The sequence below is a fragment of the Argentina silus genome (genome assembly GCF_951799395.1).
Source record: "Argentina silus genome assembly, chromosome: X".
Lineage (NCBI taxonomy): Eukaryota > Metazoa > Chordata > Actinopteri > Argentiniformes > Argentinidae > Argentina > Argentina silus.
Window position 1 is genome coordinate 37,134,170 of NC_139653.1, and position 12,453 is coordinate 37,146,622.

Genomic DNA, 12,453 nt, shown 5'->3' on the forward strand with positions numbered 1-12,453 from the left:
CGGCCCAGGGTCGGCAGGAGAGCGGGTAGTCAGACAGGCAGGAGGTCGGGCAGGCAGACGGGTAGTCAGACAGGCAGTGGGTCGAGCAGGTGGGGAGATCCAGTAACAGGCAAGGGGCTAGGTCCGTGGGAGGGTCGACGAGGGGAAACCAAGGAGGTCGGGACTGCAGGAGGCAAACACAGGAGACAAGGGGTGAGGCAACGACGAGGAGACGAAGGGAAAAACACAGGCGGGCTGAAGCGTAGCGATGAGAATACTCTAGGGGTTACCGTATGGTCACAGTACGTTCTGGCACTAGACTGAAGTTCAGGCAGGGTTTAAGTAGGCCGTTGATTGGGGATGGGTTGCAGGTGTGTTGATTGGGGATCGGGTCCAGGTGCGCTGTCGACTGGGAAGACGCTCCAGTGATGACCGCCGTGGCCTCGAGGTGGTGCCAGAGGGTTGGTTAGGAGGGGGAACCGTAACAGACGGTACGCTATCGTTTTGGTGTTGGTGTAGTTTCTGCGTTAAGATCTTTCCCTCAGCAGTTGCAGACAATGAAGAACGTCTTAATTTTGCGGATGCTATCGCAGAGGCAAACTACGTAGGAACAGATTGGGTGTCTTTGTGTGTGTCTACACATGACATAGGCCGACTTGTATTTTATTTTTTCCAAATCAGTTTTTGCTGTCAAATGTGAAGGCTATTTTATTTTGGTATAATGAAGAAAAAGACACTGAAACCAGATGGATATTGAGAAACACACGTGTGTGTGTGTGTGTGTGTGTGTGTGTGTGTGTGTGTGTGTATGTGTGTGTGTGTGTGTGTGTGTGTGTCTGTGTGTGTGTGTGTGTGTGTGTGTCTGTGTCTGTCTGTCTGTGTTGGGTGATAGAGAGGACTGTCTGTTTAGAGAAGGCTGTTGGAGTGTGTTGGGGCCCTGCTATAGCCTACAGTATAACAGGAGCTTGTGTGTGTAACCCACAATGGGTGGGGTAATGGAGGGGCGAGGATGGTTTATAGGCAATAGGGAGTGGGAGGATAGGAGGGGTACAGAGTGAGAGAGGGGGGATGGAGGGAGAAGGGTGCATACTGCATCGGGCGAGCGTGTGGGCACTGGATCTGCCACATCATCGTTAGGCTGCAGCACACTAGACACATTGTCCGGTCCTCTCCCTCCTTAGAGCCAACGCAGCCCTCACCAGTCAGCACTGCACTACCCTGTCCACAGACACAGCCTCAGCCATTCCCAGTCTGACTGTATGACTCTACAGGGGCCTCATATCACTACATCATAACAAGCTCATAACCTGCACTGATATGTAGTACATGTCCTAATTTGCAAATAATAGTACATTTCCTACTTCACTATAACTATTAAACTATGTGCAGACTATAAAAGAGAGATTGCATTGAAAAAAACTGTGCTCCGTGCTCATACTTGACTCATACTTGACCGTGCTGTACTTGACTCTCAAACTTTGAAGTCACCAAACTATATTTCTAGTCTCACTAAGTCTATCGACAAATAGAGAGGAGAGGAGTTGACACTGCTCATTAGTGAAATGAATATGAAAAATATTCAGCTAACCTCCAGCTAAGCAGGAATGGGAGGGGCATTGTGAGCAACGCAGGCAAAGACTTTAGGGGTAGAGACGTGCTGATAATTTACAGTCCCCAGTATTTACTTCATACACCCCCAGAATCTTAATCGAGACATGAGATTAGAGATTAGTCTATTTCTAATCCTTCTTACAGTACTGTTTCTGTGCTCATCTGTGATTCCAGGATTTCAACAAGTCCACCAATGTGGTGTACCAGGCCCACCATGTCAGCAGAAGTAAGAGAGGCGAGGCGGTGGGGACTAGAGGAGGCTTCAGGGGCTGTACTGTCTGGCTCACAGGTAACCTGGACACTCCATCCATGATCCCTCTCCCACTCACCTACGTCAACTCCATCCCTCTCCCACCCACCCACATGCCACTCTATCCCTTTCTCACTCTGGTTCCTACTACACAAGCCTGTTAGAACTCCTACCTTATGCTTTGAAAAAATAGCCCCCTTCCATCTGTACACCTCCCAGGTCTGTCGGGGGCCGGGAAGACCACCATTGGCTTTGCCCTAGAGGAGTACTTGGTGTCCCACGCCATCCCCTGCTACTCGCTCGATGGGGACAACATCCGCCATGGCCTCAACAAGAACCTGGGCTTCTCTGCCACTGACCGTGAGGAGAACATCCGCCGTATTGCTGAGGTGGCCAAGCTGTTTGCCGATGCCGGCCTTGTCTGCATTGCAAGCTTCATCTCCCCTTACACCAAGGTCTGAAATCACCCCAAGGACTGGGCAGCAATGTTGTGTTACTCTGTTACATTGTAGGCATGCCTGTTTACATAACGTCACCTGTTAACATACAGTAACCTAAAATCCTTTGCAGAAAGTAGCTACACTACAACTAACGGTGCTACTAAGCAGGGGGAAACCATTTGAAATGATTGACGCCATGTGACACGTCAAACCAGTCAAATACCTTGCTTAGGTGGAGCTCCAAAGAAAACAGAATTAAGTTTTTCCTTTAACATTCAATGTTGCAAGCTAGCATAGGCAACAACTCTCTGGAAGGAAAAGACCACGCACATAACAACAAGAAATCATTCTACGGACATGTGGGGGTTCTTGGAATGTCACGTCCAATGAAATTGCGACCACATTCTCCCATCGCTCCGTCCAGTACAGTCCAAACCAGATCGCCTAATGTAAAATCCTCCAGATCTCCAAAGGAGGCGTGAGAACAACGTATGACTATGCAAGACTATGTTAAACATGACCTACTGGGTACTGTATGTTAGTTGTGGATGAGGGGATTTACCCCCATACAATATAAAGGGGCTCAGAGAAGCATATATAAATATATAAGCATATATAAATATAAAACAAAAACAAAAACAAAAAAAAAACGTTTTAAAAAAAACATTTTACTGAATTACATTTTTCTCAGCACTATTGATATGGCATTGTTGATACAGCAGTGAATTACACACACCTGAGTGTGTGTCACGTCATTTTCAAGAGATCATCTGACATAATTTTTCCTATTCTCTGTAAAGGATCGTGATGAGGCGAGGAAGATTCACAAAAATGCGGGGTTGCCCTTCTTCGAGGTGTACATCGATGCCCCACTGGAGGTGTGTGAGAGTCGCGATGTAAAGGGACTTTACAAGAAAGCCCGTGCTGGAGAGATCAAAGGTAACATAAACAATGTTTTATTTTATTCAATTCTATTTAGTGGTCCAGACATAAATATGTAATGCATATCAGACACAACATCTCTACCTGTGAGTGTGGTACCAATGTTAATGAACGGGACATCTTTGGAACACATGTTACTCTGTTACCAGGCTTCACTGGGATTGACTCAGAGTACGAGCGGCCCGAGGGTCCAGAGTTGGTGCTGAAGACAGGAGAGATGACAGTCAATGAGTGCATCACGCAGATGCTGGAGCTGCTTAGAGAACAGGTGAACATGACAAACCTGCTTTCATTCCCCAAGTCTCTGGAATTATCTTATAAGAAGTCCAGCAGTTTTCATTTACTGCACAATTTGACCGAATGTGACTATTCCATTTGCACTGAATTTGAATTGAACTAGATCACAAGTAGGATATTTTGGTCCTCTGTGGCTCAGTTGGTAGAGCACGGCGCTAACAACGCTTAGGTTGTGGGTTCGATACCTGCTGGAACCATATATACTGAAAGAATGTATGCACTCACTGCAATGTAAGCTGCTTTGGATAAAAGTGTCAGCTAAATGGCATATATTATTATATATATTATTATTTTCTCAATTCATCAAATCTTAATTTCCTAAATTGACTGGATTGAAACTGAATTGACCCCAGCCCATATTTAACTTTGTTTAATAACCAGTAACTCCAAGTGCACACAAATCACCTATGGATAGAGAATAATGTTACATATGTTATCGTCTCATTACATTTCCCCCTGTCCTCTGTCCATACACAGAGTATTGTTCCCAATGGGATCATAGAGGAGGTGAATGAACTGTTTGTTCCTGAGAACAAGCTGAAGCTAGCTCAGGCTGATGCTAGCACACTGCCCACCATCAGCATCACCAAGGTAATACATCTCTCCAATACGGCTCCATATCTTTTTATAACATACCAAATGGAAAATGGGTCAATATTGGACCGGATGGCAGGTTGTACACATGATGAGCTCCTTATATCTCTCATGTTTGGATTTGGTGTTCTAATGAACTGAGCTGATACCCCTAAAGGCTTTAAGTTTCTTCAAACTGAGCCATATACAGAATGTTCTACTATGTAGCTACAGTATATGCATTGAATAAAGACAGATCAAGAATGCCAATCCCTAAAAAAATGATCTGCTTACAGTTTCATTCTCTTACTTGACAACAAGTGGTTTTATTGCTGCTATGAATGTTGCTACGGTAGCAAATAACCAGTCCCTCTCATACTGAATAGCCCCATCTGCCATTTCCTAGTCCCACCTACGTATTTCATTGCTGTATGTTCATGTATGTTAATGTGAATCCCCTCCTGTGGTGGTCAGCTGGATTTACAATGGGTGCAAGTGCTTGCAGAGGGCTGGGCTACCCCCCTGAAGGGCTTTATGAGGGAGAGAGAGTTCCTGCAGGTCCTGCATTTCGGCAATCTCCTGGACGGTAAGCACAACATGCACATGCACATACACACACACACACACACACACACACACACACACACACAGTTAGTTTGGTCTTTTACTTCTGCACATAATCTCGATTTGCCTCAATAAAATAACACTATTTCAAATGAAGACAAAGTTGCTATAACATCAATGGTGCGTCGAGTTTTAGACCTCACACAAGATTATTATAACATGATTCTTGGCATAGAATTTTAAGAACAAGAATGATAAGATTACTTATATTATCTCTATCGTTCATGGTTCAGGTGGATGCATCAACCTGTCCGTCCCCATCGTGCTGCCTGTTACTACAGAGGCAAAGGAGAGCCTGGATGGCTGTGCTGCGGTTGCCCTGGAGTTCCAGGGTTCCTGTGTGGCCATTCTACGCAACCCAGAGTTCTACCAACACCGCAAGGAGGAACGATGTGCCCGACAGTGGGGCACCACATGCCCACAGCACCCTTACATCAAGGTACAGTAGACCTAACTGACACTAACCCTATATCAAGATAGGCCCAACTAATGCCAACCACCACACCTCATTGAAGCTGAGGAGTTGTTCATCTGTTTATTCAGCAAGTTATATTAGAATGCTGGTATCAGTAAAGATACACAAAGCTAATTGAAGTCAAGTTTAACTTGAATGACGTGTATGTTATACAGTACATGCTGTCTAAAATATATTCATGAAGTTAATCATTCATCTCTCTAAATCCAACACTTTATGCAGATGGTGATGGAGGGAGGTGATTGGTTGGTCGGGGGTGAACTTGAGGTACTAGAGCGAATCAGATGGAACGATGGACTGGATCAATACCGTCTGACGCCACGGGAGCTCAAGCAGAAGTTCAAAGAAATGAAAGCAGGTGAGATTTTATTTATTCATTTATGGATGTATTTATTTATTTATTTTTATTTATTTAATTATTTATACAATGTCAGCGACAGTGCACATTAATCAACATTTCAATGTTCCCATTATTGGAAATCAGCCAGAGTTGGCAAATTAATTAGTTAATTTTTGGTTAGACCAGGTGAAATTACACAATAAATACCATACAACAATAGAAAACATCACCAATACACCTGTACACACAAAAACATGACTAACTATAAACAAAACAAAAACATGATTTGACTTAGCCAACAGTGCTATAATGTATAGTATTATCATGCCAGAGTGATGTTGGCTAAGGCACATACAGATCTTGAGTCAGGCCAATAACGCAGTACATGAAGCATTCACTGAAGCTACAAACATGTCTCATATCTGATTAAAAATTATGTCAAGTTATTTTAAGATATGTGCAGCAATGTATAATTTGTTTTCCAGGATCATTCACAAAGGACCAGATGCAAAAAGTACCATGGTAAATTAAGATTTGCATGGTGGAATTGTTAGTTTGTGTGTTATAAAGTACTTGATGACTACTGCACACCTATGATTTTTGCACTCACAGAGGGTTGACTGTTTTTGAGTTTTACACATTTATCTATGCACAAACAAAACTTACAAGTTCTGCGCATTGGCTTACCTATTTTTGTTTCATTGCATACTGAGGACTGATGATCTCTATTTCTGATGTAATTTTTGCTTTGTTATGGATGCCAGCATGTTGATGTTTGCTTGCACCATGGACAGTCTGGATGTCATATTTACAGAATATGATACATCCAAGATCAGCTGTATGTAACATACATCACGCTGCTACAAACAGTATTGCTTCCTTGCATGCCGAGCACACACAAGTCTCGTACCTGCATCCTCTTTATTCTCAACACATGTGACCATCACAAAATAACAGATGGAAACCAGCTATGCCACCAAAAAGCTAGTAATTCGATGGCACAGGTGGGGGTATTTCAACTTACCATCTCAACCTGGTTACAATCACCTCTCTAAACTCACGACACCACAGCAACCACAGCCATTAGTGAGTGCAACTGCGGATCTGGGTACCAGGCACCAATGTAATGTATAAATGAGACGTCACGCTGCTGCAAACAGTATTGCTTCCTCACACTCTGAGCTCACACAAGTCTCGTACCTGCATCCTCTGTATTCCCAACACCTGTGACCATCACAAAATACTCGGAAAAGAAAAGCTAGCAGTTTGATGGCATGGGTGGGGGTATTTAAATTTGAGTGAGTGAGTTTACCATCTCAACCTGGTTACACCTATACCAAAATTATAAATTGTTGATCTTTTTTGTGAATTATGAAACCATACAGTGAAGAGAGCATACTGTATACTGTGAATGTTGAAATGTCAATGTAACATATCATCCTTTGATAGAGAAACTCATTCCACTGCTCAACATACAGTCTAAGCGGGGCGCTTAGTGGCATAGCACACTAATACGCATACCACATAAGCGCATGTCATCCCATCTTTCTCTCACCCATCCTTCTTGTCAATCTCTACTATGTCTATCCCAATAAAGCAGAAATGCCCTAAAAAACATACAGTCTAAGTATGAATTTACGCATGACATCCCCACAGTACCTCTCACACTCTCAGAAGAACAATACATAACATTATGTAACGTATTTATGTTAATAAAAATTATACAATGGGTACACAGGATGCAGTATACAAACAGATTTTGTTTGGTTTTTCCCCGTGTCAACAACCACTAATACAAAAATTCACTGAAACAGGCAGTGTGTTAGGTAAACAACCTGCACCACAGATGTTAATTCCCCCCACCCACTCATCTCTCTTTCTCCTCCTCCCTCCCCTCAGATGCTATTTTTGCCTTCCAGCTGCGGAACCCAGTCCACAACGGCCACGCCCTCCTGATGCAGGACACCAAGCGGCGCTTGCTGGAGAAGGGCTACAAGACCCCTGTCCTCCTGCTGCACCCGCTAGGGGGCTGGACCAAAGACGACGACGTCCCCCTGGACTGGCGTATGAGGCAGCATGCCGCTGTGCTGGAGGAGGGCGTACTGGACCCAGCCAACACCATTGTAGCCATCTTCCCCTCGCCCATGATGTATGCTGGTCCTACAGAGGTACGTATGGGTTAAAACAGCCTGGACCGCTTTCTACTGACTTCCTCAACCAAAGCTCATATTATATACAGTATTTGATGTGTTATGCTGGTGGTACTTGCTAGAAGATTTTTTTAATCATGCTGAGTAAAATATTGCTCCACATGGTCTTGATCAGGGCACAAATTAACCACAGCTGAAGCTTTACAGTGTAATGGCCAACAATGGCAATAACTAGGATATTTATTTATGTCACTTGCACTTACATATCCTGGTCCTGGAGAGACAATGGGTTTTCATATTGTATTTAATCATGTATTCTAATTTCTAGAATAAATATTTGTAATTTCTTTCTTGAATGTGTTTGTGTGTGTTCTAGTTGTGTGCATGTACATCCATGTATGTATAAGTATGTGTGTTTATGGTAACATTTACGTTTCCATGTGTGTGTGCTTCTTCTCCTTCAGGTCCAATGGCACTGCAGGGCTAGGATGATTGCAGGCGCGAACTTCTACATCGTAGGTCGTGACCCCGCTGGTATGCCCCACCCAGAGACCAAACAGGACCTGTATGAGCCTACCCACGGAGGGAAGGTCCTCACTATGGCCCCAGGCCTCACATCAGTAGAGATCATCCCCTTCAGAGTGGCTGCCTACAATAAGACCAAGAGTGCCATGGACTTCTATGACAAGGACCGGTGAGCTGAGTGTTTATTGTATTTAAATAGTGCTTTTCTAGGACCCACAGTAAGAGGTTTTCAATATAAGACAGTACAACACATGGAATTTTTCCCTGAATCGTCCCTCCTCTTTTGCTCTGTCTGTCTTCCTCTCTCTCCATGTCTCATCTCCACACCTCTTCTCTCTTACCATTCCATCCTTCTCTCCTACCCCTCCACTTTTCCCAGACATGCTGAGTTTGATTTCATCTCCGGGACCAGAATGAGGAAGATGGCACGGAGTGGAGAGAACCCTCCTGACGGCTTCATGGCCCCGAAGGCCTGGAAGGTTCTGACAGAGTACTATAGCTCTCTACAGAAGGATCAATGACCAACAGCAGCACTCAGCTCAGCTCACAACAACCAGTTGCCTTTTTCCTAAGCACCTTACATTGTTGTAAGGTGCCTAAGGCCTTACATTGTTGTCAAGAGAATGTTCGCACATCTTTCTGAATTGAAATCAAATTGACGATCGTTACCCTGTTCTGGAGGACCAGAGTTGTGTACCGATCTTCACTGAAGAAAAAACATGTGATTTTGCAGGATGATCCTATACTTGGGCCTCAATGAAAACATTTCCTTGTTTTACTATCCATCTCCACATTCACATTTGAAAAGGAAATGTTTATACTTACAGTATATACAATGAGTAGAAGCTAACATGTGTCGTCGTCCCCCCCCCAAACACACTCTTAATCGGTGAGATTTATGTGGAAAATTATCAAGGGTTCAACTCCAAAAGCATTTTTAGACTTTGATATTTAAAGGCAGTGTGTCTGTCAAAAATGATTATGCTGTAGGCTACATAAGTTGCATTTGAGATTTAATTACTTTAAGGGGATTACTTTATTATTATCATTATCATCATCATTATTGTTATTCATTTTTATGCTCTGATGTTATGATGTTTCATGCTCAAACAAACTTTGTTCCAATAGAAGTGCCTTCTCCTCAGAATGTATAAATACCATTGAACTATGAAGTCTGAAATGATGAGCCACATGACCCATGAAGACTGTTATATCCTCATTATGAAATAGTTCACTCATCAACATTTATGTTTATGTAAATGAATGTTGAAAAAATAATATATGTATTTCATTAAAACTATAACTCTATTTATATTGGAATAGTAAGTTGATTATATGTCCATGAATGTATCAGAGTAGTTTTTAAATAAATATTTTACTCGGCAGTGATACACAAAGACTGATATCTCCTTTACAGCAGCCACATTGTTCCAGGCTGTGTTTAACCTGGCTTGCTGAATCAATCAGATGAGGGTGAAAGGTTGGCCGTGACGTCTGCGTTTTTAGATCATTCACATCTCTTCAGAGAAGTTTGTGATAGCCTCAAAGAAACAAGACCAAAAGTGCAATGCTGCCTTCTGCTGGCAGGAGATCGTAAATCGGTCAGTAAGGCACTATGAATGTCTCAGAGCCAGCTCAGAGGAAGTGTTCCAGCATAAACATCTACAAATATGTATAAGCATTATAAACATGTATAGGCTTAATTAATACTTAGCATTTGGAAACATTTGCAAACGTTTATGAATCCTTATTTATGGAAACGATCATTGTTACCAATATATTTCCGATTGTTATAGGGGTGGTCACCTGTAAATAATGTATTTTAAGACTTAATAGGGATGACTTGATTTTCTGTATTAGTTCATATAAAGCTATTAAGCTATGTGCTATATGAACTGTAGCTATACTTCATAGACTGTGTACATTACAAGGCTGAGAACACCTGGGCACCTGCTATGACGCTTATATTGTGTATCACATTTTCCTCAAAGAAGTGCCTTACATTTTGTTGTTACATCATATCATCTATTATGAGCTATAAAGTTAATTATGGCCTCATTGGACCCAAAAACTGCACATTTCAATATGAAGAGCCTGTGTGAATGAATTCCAATCAACAAGAGTGGCTTTATGAATGCCTGCTTAGATAACAAATGCATCAGGGATGTAGCGAGATCCATCCCAACTTACTGAGTTAGGATGTTAAAAATATATATTTTAGCAATGGGTGGGTGAATTGTCTTCATACAATCTCAATTCATCGCCATAAATTGATGAATTAATTCAACCCAGGCCAAACTTCAAAGCCATTTCAATTCCCCGCCATGACTCAGGAGAGATGGTCCGATGTTCTTGGGGCAATGATTAATAAAGCTTGGCATTAAGCTGTAATCTGTAAGGACCGATATTGCTATTGAGATGAGTGTTCTCCTGTGAAGAAGAACGGCCTCTCTTTAAAGAAGAGGATTTCTAATTAGCATTACAGGGGATCAGATCGTTTAATCTACCAAGTCCCAGGTAACCCCATTTAAATCTTCTAACTGCACCCTCAGTGCTTTGTAAACCCGTATACAAGGGGACAGGACATCAAATTTGTACATCATGTCCACGCCAGGTGCAGTCTGCTGCAGTACTGTACTGTATATCCAGGAATTTCCAGAGGGGTGCAAGTGTAAATCCTTGAGATGCGAGTGCTGCAGGGTTGCATTCACTAATGAGAATGTTTCGGAAAGTTCTCCAATGTTTCAGTTAGTTTCAAAGCGTTTACAATTGCTAGATGATATTGCTGGGCTAGCATGTGAGGAAAGAGAGCCCAGAGACTCTCCACATAGATATTTTTGACTCCTACTCTTCTGAAAAAATTATAATAATACACACAGCCACAGATACGTTTGGTGAAATGTTACACTCCATCATCTGCTCCTCTTAAACATTCCGGGGAACCAGAATCCAGCCATGAAGAACCGTGAGTGACATAAGAAATTCAAATCAATATGTCCATAACACAGCTCCAGGGGTGACTGCACCTCAGGATGACCCTATGGTCCTCCAAAGTGTTTGGTATGTGTTGTTGTGTGTGTCGTCTATAGAATGTATGTTGTAACAAGTTAACAAAACACAATAAGATAATGGCTTTATTGTCCCCTTGAGGAAATGTTGTTTTTAACATTTTGCATGAAGTAAAAGACTTTACAGACAGAAACAGAGACATAGACAGTTCCATACTGTACAATATATATACAATCAATGTTAAAGTGCAGAATAGAACAGAATAGGATAACATATTAGTACAATTAAAAGCACTAGTATTATAACAGATTACACATCACAAATCATTAAAAAAACCAAATCACACCATAGAGCACACACATGCTGTACACACTTATTAATCCACTGTTATAATGCACCACTCTCCTTCCATTAATAGAATGGAGTTCAATTATAACTGGCTCCTGGCCTAACTGTAAAATGTCCTTACACTACCTGGTCTCACCTGACAGGCTAGTGTCGCCAGACATGAACAAGATTATACTAGACATATAGCACTCACCATGTATTTGTCACCATTAACAGAATTAAAAGTCATGCTATACTCCATTTGGTTCAAGACTATGCAGCTACTAAAAACTAAAGGGTTAACTAAGGGTGAACTGCAATTCCTATTTAAGAAGTGGGAAAATTCTCAATGAAAATAAATGGAACTTAAAACACCACAATGAAATGTAATCATCAACCCTTGTAGGGTGAGATCTCAAATCTTTTTTTTGTTTATAAACCCTTGATTTCTTAGACGTTATGGCGCAGGTGACAGCTGTTTTGTATGAAGTGAAATTGACAACTAACTTTTTGAGTTTGAGTGTGTGTGTGTGTGTGTGTGTGTGTGTGTGTGTGTGTGTGTGTGGAGTTAATTGCATTTAATTTCCAATCAGTTACATTTATGCAATTTAAGTTAGATTGTATCATAATGTTTTATTGTGAAATCCTCTCTATATTCCAGCGATGAACAAGACTTGTGAAAAATGACAGTATGTTGCAAACTTCCATAATTACAGAAACACGTGATCATTTTTACAGCGGAGAGCGCTGCATGTGCTCTGAATGTGTCCTTCCGCTACCAACAAAAGAACTAGCAGGCCACAGAAAAATATAAATCAGCAACATACTTAAGATATCAAACTTATGTCATTAAATATCCATTCCGCGAGTGAAAAATTGTTTGTTTGATGGTAAGAAACTGGCTTGGATTT

The 12,453-nt window shown here is 41.9% G+C and overlaps 1 protein-coding gene across 1 annotated transcript; it reads left to right on the forward strand.

Moving 5' to 3' along the window:
• Positions 1-962: 962 nt before the first annotated feature.
• Positions 963-9,583, forward strand: LOC310822366 (bifunctional 3'-phosphoadenosine 5'-phosphosulfate synthase 2-like; the record flags this gene model as incomplete). Its single annotated transcript, XM_083694705.1, has 13 exons — positions 963-1,033; positions 1,161-1,236; positions 1,765-1,879; positions 2,060-2,295; positions 3,081-3,219; positions 3,372-3,490; positions 3,997-4,110; positions 4,567-4,678; positions 4,950-5,155; positions 5,414-5,549; positions 7,431-7,699; positions 8,146-8,375; positions 8,586-9,583. 13 exons carry the CDS (start codon positions 963-965, stop codon positions 8,725-8,727), a joined length of 1,965 nt encoding a protein of 654 aa, XP_083550831.1. The 3' UTR covers positions 8,728-9,583.
• Between the last annotated feature and the right edge of the window lie 2,870 nt (positions 9,584-12,453).